The sequence below is a fragment of the Mirounga leonina genome, unplaced genomic scaffold, assembly GCF_011800145.1.
Source record: "Mirounga leonina isolate KUSES-001 unplaced genomic scaffold, KU_Mleo_1.0 Mir_151, whole genome shotgun sequence".
Taxonomy (NCBI): Eukaryota; Metazoa; Chordata; class Mammalia; order Carnivora; family Phocidae; genus Mirounga; species Mirounga leonina.
In genome coordinates, this window is record NW_023270377.1 from 8,975,720 (window position 1) to 8,991,028 (window position 15,309).

The window sequence follows — 15,309 nt, forward strand, 5'->3', positions numbered from 1 at the left end:
GGTGATACACTGATTTCACAGAAGAGGTAAATGAAATCTGGAGATTAAGTGTCTTGTCCAAGGTCACAGCCAGCATAGCTGATGTTGAAATCTAGGATATCTGGGACCATTTCTCAGTTCACTGTACTTGAGCCGCTCTCTCCTCATTTCTCCATAGTTTGACGGTTTCTTTTGTATTTGTGATGGCATTTGTTATTCACAGCAATACTGTGAAGTAGGCATGACGTGTTGTTTTTTATTCTTTGGCTGAGGAGTTGGAGGCTAGAGGCTCTGGTTTGTACAAAGGCAGACTCCTTTAATACCTGTCCTATCACAGGACTTGAGCCAAGGTATTCTGAGGTTGGGCGTCGTGCTCTTTGCTGCACACCACAGGAAATGGAGAAGCAAAGATAAATTTCTGCTTGTGCTCTGTTTTCTTTGAGAACTTCCTGGGTGTTCCGTGCGAAATCTATGTTAATTTTATGTGCTGGGTTTTGGACCACGTGCCTTGAATTTGGTATATTCCTGACATCTTGCAATATACTAATCAGATTTCAAATAAGACCGTGTAGCATCGGTGAAGGCTGTACAGATTATTTACATAAAATTTCCCCTTCATCTTTGGTTCCCTTTATTTGGTTTCTGTGTTGTACCACATATAGCTGATGTTTTTTTCTCATTTTTTTCCCTTTTAGTGAATGGTAGTGTCTAGAAAGGGTATGTCCCTTCAAGAGAGAGGTGCCAATGTCCAACCGGCCTAATAACAATCCAGGGGGGTCACTGCGACGTTCACAGAGGAACACTGCCGGGGCCCAACCACAAGACGACTCGATAGGAGGAAGGTATGTATTTGATGGTAATTTGAAAAGTAATGAGTGAATAAAAGCGTTTTTATAAACCTCATTATGAGGACAAAAACTTAAATGGTTCACCACAAATGTGGGTAATTTTTTCCTTACTTTTGAGCCAAGTAACACAAATAAAACTGGAATTCAAAGCAGTTCTTTCATCATTTCCCAAATGTGCTAGGCTCAAAAAATAGTTGTCAGTCATTGACATTATCAGAAATCTAATTTAAGGGTCATGAACATGTGATACGTCCTGTTTGGTTTGCCCTTTCTCTTCACTCTCTCACACACGTGCTGTAGCACGGCTTTCGATTGACGGTTTGTGGTGCCTTTCTTTATGTGTGTCTTTATTTTACTGAAAGGAAGCTTCATTTTTTTTAAGATCTTGAGTTCTGATGTCTAGCTTTTGAGTTTTTTTCCCCATCTTATTGTTTGACAGTGTAGGGATGCTGACAGGCTGGTGAGGCAGTCTGACTTTGTGGGCATATCACTTCCTCATCATTTTCTCAGTGGTCTGTTTAGCAGGTTTTTAGTCGGACTACTTGTATAGGAGGCACTGTGAAGAGTCAGATGCATTCTCTGGAATGGAAAATTCCTTGTCTTATTTAGCCAAGGACTGTCATTTTATGCATAAAATACTCCGAACTTTACTTGCAAGGCCTCATTCTCCGACCCGTGTTTAGCTTGCAGTCAATAATGGCAAGATCCTAATACGATTACCTGATACAAGATTGGGAGGCATTACCGTGTATATATTGTCTAGTAAATTACATAAAAAATACTAAATGTCAAATGTAAAGAATATATCAACCCCCTCTATTGATGTCAGGCTATTTTGGTAGTTGAGCGTATGGACTTTGGACTAGGACAGGGTTCTGTGCAATGACTGTCACTGCTGTTAAATAGCTGTGTGTCCTTTGTTCTATCTTTTGGAAACCTCAAGTTCTTAGTCCACACAGTGGGGGGATATCTGTGTCATAAGGCTGTCAGTTAACTTCAGCAATGTGTGCTACCCTGGTAGCCCAGTGCTTAGTACAGAGTTCTGTTCTGAACTTGTTTTTTGCTTTTTTACATTCAGATTATTCTTCGTAGCAGCCGCACTTTATCTGTTGATTAAAAAATACCCCTCTTCCATTATAAAAACAATCCATGTTTATTTTAGAGAATTTGGAGAACACAGAAGAGTGTAAAGGAGAACATCCAAACAATTCAGATATTACCACTGTTAACATTTGCATAGTTTCCTTAGTTGTCTTTATCACATGAATATGTGTGCCTATATGTGCATGTGTTTACACAAAAATACATGTACCATTTTGGGGGCACCTGGCTGGCTTAGCCAGTAGAGCATATGACTCTTGATCTCAGCGGCATGAGTTCGAGCCCCATGTTGGGCATAGAGATTACTTTAAAAAAACTTTAAAAAATCAGTAAATAATTTGAACCTTTGGCACAACTGCAGTATTCCATAGTAATACTCAGGTTCTATTTGAACTCTTGCACACGACTGACAAACATTTTGATCTTCATACAGTACCCTGGTTCTGAAATCCACAGTGATGTTTCAGCAGCATTGTCTTTTTCTATATGTTGGTGTAAATATTTTATCGTATTATGCATTTTAAAAATATGAGAGGGAAATAGAAATGGGAGTGGTTAATATTAGTTATTAAGATGCATTAGTTTAAATAACTAATAAAGTTGTAATCAAGATGGAACTGTCATTTGTAGATTGGCACACTTTTGCCATAGTTTATTTGCTTTAAGTCTGTCAGTCATATGTTCAGTTGGTGCGGTGACTGTGGAAAACAGTATGTAGGTTCCTCAAAAAATTAAAAATAGAAATACCATGCAATTCAGTAATTCTGCTGGGTATTTACCCAAAGAAAACAAGAACACTAATTCCAAAAGATATATGCACTCCTCTGTTCATTTCAGCATTATTTATAATAGCCAAGTTATGCAAGCAACCTAAGCATCCATCGTTAGAATGATGGAGCAAAAAGATGTGTGGTATATGTGTATAATGGAATATTACTGAGCCATTTAAAAAAGAATGAAATCTTGCCATTTGCAACAACATGGATGGAGCTGGAGGGAGTTGTGCTAATTGAATTAAGTCAGTCAGAGAAAGACGAATACCGGATAATTTCAATTATATATGTAATCTAAAAAGAAAATGAACAAACTGAAAACAGAAACAGATTCATACAGAGAGCAAATTGGTAGTTGCCGGAGGGGAGAGGGGTGGGTGGCAGGATGGGTGAAGTAGTTGAAAGGCATTAAAAGTTCAAACTTTCGGTATTAAAATAAGTCACAGATGTGAAAAGTACAGCCTAGGGAATATAATCAATAATGTTGCAATAATGTATATTGACAGATGGTGACTACACTTATTGTGGTGAGCACTGAGTAATGTATAGACTAGTTAGATCACTATGTTGTTCACCTGAAACTACTAGGACATTGCCAACCATACTTCAATAATAACAATTTGAAAAAAAAATTGTACGCTCATTTGTGAAGGATAAGTATAAAATTTAAAAATGTGTTTGGAATGGCAGAAAATATGCCAAAAGAATATAAAGCAGAGTATAATGAGGGTTTTTGTACTTTAATCCCTTCTCCCTTTCAGTAAGGTAGCCTATTTCATTTCTTACAGTTTCAACTTCTGCATGTTTTCAAAAAACATTTCCTGGCAAAACCAGCACACACAAGAGGGCCACGTCCTACCCCTCCCCTCCCTTTAATCCCAGTATCATTTGTGTCATTTCCTATGTCCCTAAAATTGTTTAAAAGACATGACTTTTAAAATCTTTTATGGTCCAGTGTGTGACTGTACCATAATTTAGTAATAACTCTGAATATATATATTTTTCCTCCTTTTATGTGGATAAGTATAATTATGATCAGGACATTCAAATTTAGAATATTAGCCAAAAAAATTTACCAGTTTGACTAAGAATGCAAATTAGGAGTTATTAGTTCGTTCGAATTTTATTTTCTCTTCTTAGCTGGATTTTTTTGCTCATGATAGAATCTCGAACCTGGTAAGGACCTTTTTATCAGAGCCCAGGCTGACATTGAAACCCCCTGTAGAGTGTGCTATACTAGAAGTGATCTAACCTATAGAAACCTTTCTGGTGATTTTGGGGGTAAGAGAGAGAGGACTGGGTAAGTGGGGAGGGCGCAGTTACAACTGTGTTTTTGTTCTCTTTATCTGATTCCTGTTGATTAGCTTTCCTAAGTAAAATGCTGTTATTGTCAGCTTTTGATTCAGAAGTAGACCTGATCCTGAAAATGTACTCATAGTGGGGTGGTTAAGCATCTGCCTTCGGCTCAGGTCATGATCTCAGGGTCTGGGATGGAGCCCCGTGTTCATCCTCCTCTGCTCAGCGGGGAGCCTGCTTCTCCCTCTGCCTGCCATTCCCCCTGCTTGTGCTCTCTCTGTCAAATAAATAAATAAAATCTTAAAAAAGAAGAAAACGTTCTCGTAGTGATACAATGATGCAACTCATGGTAATAACAACATACACAACAACAACAGTGCACTGTTGGCGTGTTTTAAGTTAAATTTTTTTTTATACATGTTCTTCCAGTAAAGACTCACAGAAACTCTGTGTGCTAATAAGTATGTAACTCCTGTTCTCCGAATGTGGTAGTTTGTTCAACATTATACAGCTAGTGTGTAGAGTCAGGACCTGATTTCCAACCACTTGACTCTAAAGTCGGTGATTATTTTCATTATGCTCAACTGTTTTTACTGCACAAACCACTTAATCCATATGATAAAGGACTTGGAAGAGAGTATAAGTATGTATAATGGAAGAATATTAGCTCATTCAGTTGAGGACTTAAGTAGCAGTTTTTCCCTCCTAGAATTTTTTTCACTTTTTTGTTTTTTAAACTTGCATCAGGCTGTCTTTGCATAGCTTTCTTCCTGTGACCATTCCTTCCCTTCCCCCAAATCAAGGTCACTTACCTTTTCTTTTTAGAAGAATAGTTTTCATTCATCCTTAAGCTAATAGAAATTAGGATCTTTGGTATATATTGAATCTCCCCTCATTATTTTCTCTTCTCTGTTTTCCCCAATCCTTGTTCTCTATCCATAAATGAACTAGATTTCTTCTTTGATTTCTCTCTTTCCCTTCTGTAGTTTTTTGGGTTGTAGCTGATCTGTTCTTCTCTTTTCTGGTGTCTGTCAGATTTTTTTGAAGAGAGAGAGAGCTGGGGGCAGGGCAGGGAGAGGGGGAGAGAGAATCTTAAGCAGGCTCCACATCCATCGTGGAGCTGGACACAGTCCTCTCAGTACCCTGCGATCACGACCTGAGCTGAAATCGAGAGTCAGATGCTTAACCCGACTGAGCCACCGCCCCCTCTGTCAGATTTTTTGATGGAGTGAGGAAATGCTTGAATCCAGTCCACTCCTCCTCCCCAGCCCCATTAAAAAAAATTTGTATGCAAAGTTTAAATTACTTACTATGAAGTAAAAACTCAGTTATGAGACCTATAGGTAAAACTTTTTGTTAACATTGTCAGAATAGGGACTTTTTAATATTTTTTAGCCAGTGTTAATTGTACAGAAAGTAAATAGATTGGGGTTTTGCTTTAAAATCTGTTTCAGTTGGACGGGATACAGAAAAGTACAAAAAGAACACGAATATCCAGAGATAAAGTTTGTGTTAACATTTTTATTTTTATCTGTCTTGAAAGTACAATTTAGCATGTAGCTGATTACATTGTAAATACAGTTTTGGATCTTGTTTTATTTATTTTTAAAGATTTTATTTATTTGACAGAGAGAGAGATAGCTAGAGCAGAAACACGAGCAGGTGGAGTGGGAGAGGGAGAAGCAGGCTTCCCGCCGAGCAGGGAGCCCGATGTGGGGCTCAATCCCAGGACCCTGGGACCATGACCTGAGCCGAAGGCAGACGCTTAATGACTGAGCCACCCAGGTGCCCCTGGATCCTGTTTTTTTTTTTTTTTTTAAACTCAGCATCCTAACTTTTTTTTTTTTTTGTAATTGTTTACAAATGGCCACTTGACTTACTGAATCAATATATAACATTTTCCAAAATTACTTTTTAGTTTTTGGATAGTTAAATGGTTGTAATGGGAAAGTTGTTGCTCATGCATAAATGTTTGTATTTCAGGTGTCTCTTAAGGATAGGTTCCTGGAAGTGAAATCACTTGGTCAAAGGGAGTTCTTTTTATGGTCAACTTGTTTCACATACGGTCAACTTTTTTCACCCATTTACTTATTTGTCACCATTAGGAAAAAGAGTGTTTTTTGTCTCATCATTCTGTTCATGTTATTTTCACCTTGTTATTGTTATTTTCACCCATTTACTTATTTGTCACCATTAGGAAAAAGAGTGTTTTTTGTCTCATCATTCTGTTCATGTTATTTTCACCTTGTTATTGTTAATTTGATAGGGAAAAAAAATCACAAACTTTTTTTTATTGGTGTTTCTATAGTAATGAGGTTAAACATTGGAAAAAATAGGTTTAAAGAATGAGATCTGAGAATATTTTTCTACATAAGCATACCAGTAAGTCTGTATATATTGTGAGTCTCTCTTCATACCACTGTACAGTAGAACTGACCTTTAAAGTCACTCAGCTGATGTGAGCCCCTCTTGTAACAGTAATCCTCTTTTGTTGAATTATCTCACTCAGTTCTTCACCTCTGCGGTTTGAATGGTAGTTATTCTTTTCCAACATGATCATACTCTGCTCTTGGCTGCCCATTGCCTAGTCTTTTGCCAAAGCTGGGAGAATATGCAGTCTTCCATTTTTCTGAGCTCATTGGTGGGAATGGGGTGGTCACATGATTCAAACTGGAAACTTTCTCCTTCTGGTAGCAAAGAGAAGATGTGAATCTGAAGTTGCCAACTGCACATCTCCTGCCTTAGGGAAACAGATGGATAGGCAGAGAAAAGCAGATACATCAGTTCTGGCTAGTTTGAGTTCTTAGTTCTTTAGAACTGTGTTGACTCTTGTCTTCTCTAGGTTTGGTTGTTTAGCTGTTTTGAATCTGGAGATATGTGTGTATTATTTTAAAGATTTTATTTACTTATTTGAGAGAGAGAGTGTGCGCAAGCATGGGGAGGGGCAGAGGGAGAGAGAACCGCAAGTGGACTCTGCCCTGGGCTTGGAGCCCAACGTGGGGCTCAATCCGACGGCCCTGAGATTACCACCTGAGCTGAAATCAAGAGTCAGATGCCCAACAAACTGAGCCGCCCAGGCGCCCCACATGTATATTATTTTAATAAAGCTTCTTTTGGCTTTAAAGAGCCCTGTCCTATCTTAACGTACTTGTAATCCGAACTCCGTATAAGATTGTATTCATCCATTTGTAGGACACCATGCTAGTAAGCACCATGCTAGAGGGTAGTTATAAAAATGAGAGTAGAAAGCCTTTATTACAAGCTGTTCCAACTCAGTAGGGGAAATGGGCATGTAGGTGATTATTAGAGTCAGGTGAGAAACATTTCTAGCGATGACCTCATTGATTTGGGCTCTGAAGGCTGAAGAAGCAGTTGCAAAGCAGGTGGTACATGTCAGCTATTATTTGTCTCTACTTGACATGTGGTGTCATTAGTTAGAGAGTGCAGATTTTATTTCTAATTTTTTGTGCCACTTGCTACTTTGCCCTAAAGTGGTAGGTGTTCAACAGATACTAGTGTGGGCTCGAAATAAGAAGGTTGACTACCTTGGCATTTCTAGGCACAGAAATGTGACCATCTTTTATGGAAATGGTCATGAAAAGATGATTGAAGTGAAGGCAGAGTTGAAATAGGGCAGGGTTGGGGCGCCTGGGTGGCTCAGTCGTTAGGCATCTGCCTTCGGCTCAGGTCGTGATCCCAGGGTCCTGGGATCAAGCCCCGCATCGGGCTCCCTGCTCGGCGGGAAGCCTGCTTCTCCCTCTCCCCCTCCCCCTGCTTGTGTTCCCTCTCTCACTATGTCTCTCACTATGTCTCTCTCTGTCAAATAAATAAATAAAATCTTTAAAAAAAAAAAATCGGGCAGGGTTGAAGTGGGCTGCATAACAGGGTGGGTGAGTATGATGCAGGAACAAACAACTAAATCATTCTTGTATTTGACAATCTAGCCACCAGAACACGTGTCCATCCTGGGTCCACTGCTGGCTCTGCTCTCTGTCTGCACATTCAGGGATTCACGTAGATTGCTCTGGCAAGAGAGTGTGGGGAATTGCCCTCTGGCTTTCCAAGGCTTCCCTGAGAAGGGATTCATTTCCGCTCGCATTCCCTTGACAGAACAAGGTGGCTGCACATAACTTCCAGATACTTTGGCAAGTGCCACCCTACCGTGTGTTCTGGTCAGAGGAGAAATAGAATATTTGTAAACTGAACGTTATAACTCTTAAAGGCCATTGAAACATTTTTTTATTCTTACTCCCATGTCTACAACAGACCATTTGTTTCCTTCCCAAAATTCTACTTGGTGCAGCATAGCCATGTGTACAGTGTATTTTCTTCAATCTCCTACTTAATTCACCAGTATGGATACCTTTTTTATATTCTTTTTTTGTGTGTACCTTCTGTCTCTTTTTTTATCCTGACCTTTGCAGGTGGAAGTTCAAGCTTTATCCTCTTTGGGGAGGACAAGAATGTTAATGGGAGACACGGTTTGTGTGGTGTGAAAATGACCTCATTGTTTCTTAGGACTAAATTGAAACCACTTTTATAAAATTGTATACTAGAGTTAGCCAGGTAACTGGTTCAGTAATGGTGAATCTTATTGCTCTAATTAGGTACTCTGAGTTTTAGCCACCCAACCGTGTACGCACATACTCTTCCACTTCTAGCATTGTTTCGGTAATACTGAGAAGGCTGGTTTGTCCCACCAGGGCTGGGAGGCGAGATTTACAATGTTGTGTTTAACAGTGGCATGGTTGCACTTGGTCTAAGGACAGAGTCTGCTGTTTTGTAGTTGGAGGTTTCGCAGATAGGATTCTTCATAGTTAACCGTGTGAAGTTCTTTGTTGTACCAACAAAATAATATCTTAACGTGTTTTGTAAATTTCTTCACAGTATAGATTTCTTTTTTTTTTTTTTTTAAAGATTTTATTTATTTATTTGAGAGAGAGAGAATGAGAGACAGAGAGCATGAGAGGGAGGAGGGTCAGAGGGAGAAGCAGACTCCCTGCCGAGCAGGGAGCCCGATGCGGGACTCGATCCTGGGACTCCAGGATCATGACCTGAGCCGAAGGCAGTCGCTTAACCAACTGAGCCACCCAGGCGCCCTTCACAGTATAGATTTCTTGCTTTAATCACTAAGTGTGAGATTGTGTTTAAAAGTCACACGATACACAGATTGGAAACCTGTAAGATGTCAGCTGCCATAGATTATTTCATATCCTTAACTGAGGCTTTGCTTTGATTCTTCTGTCCCTCCATATTGAGGGAATCTGATGTTTCACACACCAGTTTTTACAAGTGCTTTCTCAGTATCAGAATGTTTTCCTAGAGGAGTATGGGTGTGAATGAAAAAAGGAATATATACAAATGCTCCTTCCATAGTTGAACACCAAGTTTAGCATCACACATGGAAGGCTGTTTCTTGGTAATGTGGAAAGCAAAAGAAAGCAGGAGGGCTCCTTTTTTGACATACTTTCTTCCATTTTTCTCGTATTATCATTTGCAGAGCCTTAAGCCATTTAATTTGACATGTATACAATTAGGGACAGAAATACCAAAATGGATAGGAAAAATTTCATAACTGTAAATGCAGGCCTTTTTCTTTGACCCCGAGTCCCTAGGTATAGCTGTGGGGTTTCAGATTTACAGAGTCAGAATGCCTGGACTCAGTCTTACCTTTCCTGCCTAGGGGCCGGGTGATTTTGTGCCAGCCTCATTCCCTGCATCTTTAAAATGGAAATAGACCTGCCTTGGGTGTCTTTTGAGGATTAAGTTGGATAATGCATCTAAAAAATAAATGTAATGTTATCACATAATCACACCTTTAAAAGTATGTGTTCTGCGGTCCTCTTAGTAAGTTTTTACTCAGGTAGTTACAAAAGCCAATCTACCCTATGAAATACTTTTAACACTGCATCACTAACCTATCACTAATCACTAATTTACTTTGGATTACCTTGGTGTTTATACTCCTTACCCAACTCCTTTGTGAAATGTGGGAGGTGAAAGTATATTGAGCTGTATGGTTCCCTTTTGGGGCCATCTTTTTCTACAGATTTGATTCTATTCAATCCCTCTGCCTTGTTTTCCGTTACACAGTAAAGTATGTACTGTAGTTTATTCATCCTCAGTATTACTTGGGTTGTTGAACATACAGAATTTTTTGCTTTTGCCTTACTGTTTGTAACGCTGTCAATCTCCTACTGCAGCCTGTTATCAAAGGACAAAATCTAGATCCTTTGACAAGGCATTTAAGCCCTAGCCTGTCCTTTCAACCTTGTTTCCTAATGTAGCTCTGTGCTCAGGGAAATTCACATCATTTGCCAGGTGCCATGTGGGTTTCATATTTTCCTGCCACTGCCTTTGCCTATACTCTGCTTTTGACTCGAATGTTCTTTTTCTTCAGCTTTTCATTCTTCAGGGTGTGGTTTAAATCCATGTAGTCTATAAAGCCTATATTCTCCTGCTAGTAGTAATTTCTTCCTTTGTTGGGAACTTTATAGCACCTGGTAGATCACTTTGTTTTATGAGGCACTGACCTGTTTGAGGACAGGAACTTCAGCTGTGTTATCCATATTTATATGCCTTGTCATGACTTGCGTATATTTGAGTTGGCAAACCTAACAAATCTGTTGAAATGAGTAGCTTGTTACAGTAGTTCTCAACTCTGTTCTATTGATCTAATTCTCCCACTCTATAATGTGTATCATATAATGTAAACATCTTTATTATGATGCCCCTTTGTTAGCTTGAAATGAATTAAGAAATACAACAGTTTCTAAACAGTTTAGAAACAAAGTGTTTCTAAATATATATAATTTTGTACAAGCATTTTATAAGGGTAAAAATAAGTAAAAGGAAAACAGTCAGTAACAAAATAAGATTATTTCAGTAGGTAAATGCTTGGGTGCATTGACACAAGATGACAGTGTATTTATATGCTTGTATCTATATTTGAACTTACTGAATGTGGCAGCTACAGCAACATACTTAAATGCCAAAAGCAGCATTTTCATTGTAGACTTTTCCAGAATGATACATGACCCTTGGTAAAGCTGCAAAAAATGTCATCTTTTGTTGGTTCCCATGGAGTGCTGGAGAAATTAATGTATATAAAAACCACGCAAAACAAATACAAGCTGAGAAATTATGAGCATGTCTTTTTACCTATTATCATGGCCAGATTTCAAGTTTTTTTCATAAGGTTTTCATATATTACCAAGGCTACTTGAAATCTATGGGTCATGGGACAATTTTTCATTTTGTCTGACATTTTTTATCTCTAGTCCACATCTGCTAAATGGCAGTAGCACCCAGTTCCCTAACATGTTTTCAAAATGTTCCCTAGAGGGAGAGCCATTTAAGTTGATACTTAAAACATTGCTTTGTAAAAAAGGAGTTTTTTACTGTAAATTACAGAATCCATTGGGCTAGCATTTCGCCATGACTAAACATAGGAACATTGGTCAGACTAATCAGTTTTTGTTTTGTGATTGAAAATAGGAAAACAGTACATTTTGCTGAGAACATTAGTGAGTTTTTTGTTTAAAGTAATTTAAATGAACTTTCCACCCTGATTATTGAAAATCAGTATTTAAAAATCAATTTAAAACATGCATTTTATTTATGAACCTTATAAACAAAGCATTTAGTTTTTAGAAGACAAAATTATACTGTTAATTTTGTATATAAAATATAAAAGCATAAAAATGCATGCACATCTGTATACACATACAAAAAAAAATTTGGAGATTTAATTAAGCCCCAAGTCATTTATGTTTGGTAGTATGTACATGTATTTGAACTGTGAATATGTCTGGCAAGAAAATTAGTTTCAAACAAAATTCAAGACCGGTGATGTAAAGTATTAACTGGTTACTTATAACTAGCCATTTTTCCTACCATTAAGACAAGAATGAGTTCTTTGATACAAGATTTTATCCTGTCTTAGATGTCCCCTGGATTAAAGATGGTTTTTAACCCTTTGGACTACCAAGTATTTTATTAAATAAAGGGGCAGTCAACTATGATTTGCCTAAAAGTCAACAAGAAGCATGTGAGTCTTAAAATAAGCACATAACCCAGAGTTTATTAGTCTGTTCTGTTGTAACTTGGGTTTCTTTAATATGAGTTGGCCCACATACACTTGCTAAATAGGGAAATGATGTCAGTATAACATGGAAGTAGTGTTGGCTCATAGGCAGTATTTCCTACAGTGTTAATATATGAACTGAAATTGAATAGATGTTCAGTTAGCATGGAAGATTTGGTAAGCTATGAAGATCTTACGAAAAAGCTTGAAAATCTTACAGAAATGATTTACAGAAATCACTTAGTGTAAGAAGTAGCTAGTTCAGTGACTTCAGAACCACTACACTTTGCACTGTTGAACATCAAAGGAAGCTCAAAACCATTTACTTCTGTATTTATAACAAAAATGAGAAAAAGGAAAGCATCCCCCAGAATTGTATTTTTAATTTTGTTGAAGCTGGTCTTAAATGTCTTTAAAAATTCACACTTAAAAGGAGAAAGTACAAAAATAAGGTTCCAAAGAGTGGGCCAACTGTGATTATTGGTGCAAACGTTATTGGAGATTTAATCTTCAAAATTGGTGATGTTTTTGTTAAGAACGTGATTATAAAATAACATAGGTTCGAGTGCTCTGTGCCCATTCTCATTTTCACCTGGTTATTTTTAGTGATTTTGCAGAAAGTGAGATTTTTTCCCCCCAGGAATATACATAGGATGATATAAAAGCTCCTGGATACACACCCACCCACTTATCCACCTATCCTTGGGCTATAATTTACTAAATGGGCTCATTCTGGTGCTGTCTAAAAGAGTTTGTCATGAATTTTACTGTGTTATTTTTGCAAATTTGATTTGTAGTGGCTATAAATTTTACTGGATCTTAGATTCATGCTTTTTAAAAAATTTTTAATAAAAATTAATATTGAGCATTAAGGTCTGATAAATGAGGGAATTGGTGAAATGATCTAAAAGGCAACAAGGCTTGTTAAGTGTTGAATCCTGTGATACTCTAATTGGCTATTCTAGATTGGGTGCTATTATTTTATGGAGATTTACAGTATTCTAAGCATTAATAATTTATAAATGGGCATAATAAAACAGAGCCCCACTTTGGGAGGCCCCATATTTTTTCTTTAGGGTACCATCTGGATGCCTACTGTCTTGTGGTAAGCCAAGGGTTAGAAAACTAGTGTATGACCCATGGGATAGATCCAGTTCCCGCCTGTTTTTGTAAATTGGAACATAGCCATACCCATATGTTTACATATTTTATACCTGCTTATGTGACACCTAGTATTGCCCACAAAGCCAAAAGTACTTACTACCCTTGACAGAAAATATATACAATAGGTGGAAGGACAGTAATGATCAGTATCTATCTATCTATTTATCTATTTATTTATGTGTTTTTAAAAGATTTTATTTATTTGACAGAGACATAGCGAGAGAGGGAGGGAGTGGGAGAGGGAGAGGGAGGAGCAGGGAGCCCGGTGCGGGGCTCGATCCCAGGACCCTGAGATCATGACCTGAGCCGAAGGCAGATGCCCAACAGCTGAGCCACCCAGGCACCCCATGATCAGTATTTAATATTTTGAAATGTTTTTAACCAGTGTTCAGTGAGAATGTTACACTTAATTTTAGGAAAGGTGCAGTCAGGTCAATGTGGACATTGTTGGTTTTTTTTAATAAAGATTTTATTTATTTATTTATTTGAGAGAGAATGAGATAGAGAGCACATGAGAGGGGGGAGGGTCAGAGGGAGAAGCAGGCTCCCTGCCGAGCAAAGAGCCGGATGCGGGACTCAATCCAGGGACTCCAGGATCATAACCTGAGCCGAAGGCAGTCGCTTAACCAACTGAGCCACCCAGGCGCCCGACATTGTTGGTTTTAAGCTAGTTTTGTGAGTTTCAGTTTCCAAGATGGGTGGATTTTTTTTTTCTTTCATAATCAAATATTGAGTATTTAGAGTATTTACCTGCTAAATCCTTTAGGTCATTGAAGGTGTAAGAACAATAGAAATTCAGGAGTTGATTTAAGTGGCTATAAAGTTAGATGTGTTGAAGAGCCAGGAACAGTTTGTTTGGGGTAAAAAGAGAAGGGCTTCTGCCTCTACAGCGCTGTCAGCATTGCGTTGATGTTGGTCAGATTCTGTTGACAAAGAGAATGAATTCCCTCTCCCATCCCCTAGTTATTAACTAGGAATATATTACGATAAACATTTTTTAAGATTGCCATTTGAATATTTAATTGAACGTTACCGCAAAGTAGTCTAACTCTGGATAAAGTTTTCTTTTAAAATGATTTTAAAATTACAATCAAGGAATACAGCAAGGGATATTTTAAATTTTATAATGAAGTAGAAATTGTGATTCAATTAAAAATTAATCCTTAGCAAACTTGACTAAAATAAGAATATAGAGAATCTGAATGACATAATTTATAGATATTGATCTATGGATATTAAATTGTATACCCTGAAAACAGAACATTATACCTTTTAAAAAGTAATTAGGATGACTTGAAAATATACTCAATTTCTTTTCTTTTTTTAAATAGAACTCTCAGATCTGTTAGTAAAAATGTAACAAAAAAGCAACTTCTAGAAATTAAATCTCTAATAGGAAACTCATGGGTTAACGTAATTTCAGTCTGGAAAAATGCAAACTAAATCACAGTGGATAAATCTTACAAGGTTCAGCTTGGAGACACTCAGAAAAACCATGTATCTTGAAAAATGCTTATATTCATTACTACAGTCAAGACTAAGACTTGAAAAGACTAATGTAGAGTTTTTAAGTAGTTGATCTACACTAGTAAGTCTTTAGAAAGTCCTAGCCTGTCATATATTAAAATCTTAAAAATGAAAATGATATTACGGATCCAAAAATATTTCTTTTTATTGAGAAGCTAATTTCATATCTTCTTTCAAGAATCCAGTAATGAACTCTTCTGGAAAAATGGAAGAAAAAAAAATAAGAGACGAGAAACCTTAGAGCATCTTTTTGAAGAAATGGTGGAACTTGTATGATATGTTAAGAACTGTGTGGCATCCTTACAGATTCAATTAGAATCGTCATGTGAGGTTTCAGTGACTTATTTCTAAGTTCCTTTGAGATGATGTTCAGAATGAAATCCTTTAAAGAAATTTTTTTTAACAAAGTAAACAACTTTGGTATTAATGAAACTTTGTTATTCTTACCAGAATATGCTCTTTTAATGTTACTTACATGAAGGATGGATGTTGTCTGTGAATTAAAAGAGTTGCATCTGTTAACGTTAATATCTCA

The 15,309-nt window shown here is 37.4% G+C and overlaps 1 protein-coding gene across 16 annotated transcripts in view; it reads left to right on the forward strand.

Moving 5' to 3' along the window:
• The window catches only part of TRIP12 (thyroid hormone receptor interactor 12), a 140,624-nt gene that overhangs the window by 36,847 nt on the left and 88,468 nt on the right, over positions 1 to 15,309 (forward strand). For 9 of the 16 annotated variants that reach the window (XM_035006923.1, XM_035006926.1, XM_035006928.1 and 6 more), the window contains exon 2: positions 675 to 821. In XM_035006923.1, coding sequence (XP_034862814.1) covers positions 724 to 821 — 98 coding nt within the window. In that variant the 5' untranslated portion in view covers positions 675 to 723. Of the gene's footprint in view, positions 1 to 674; positions 822 to 14,952; positions 15,100 to 15,309 lie in introns of those variants that run through there. The other 7 variants (XM_035006927.1, XM_035006933.1, XM_035006935.1 and 4 more) reach the window with 3 other exon arrangements.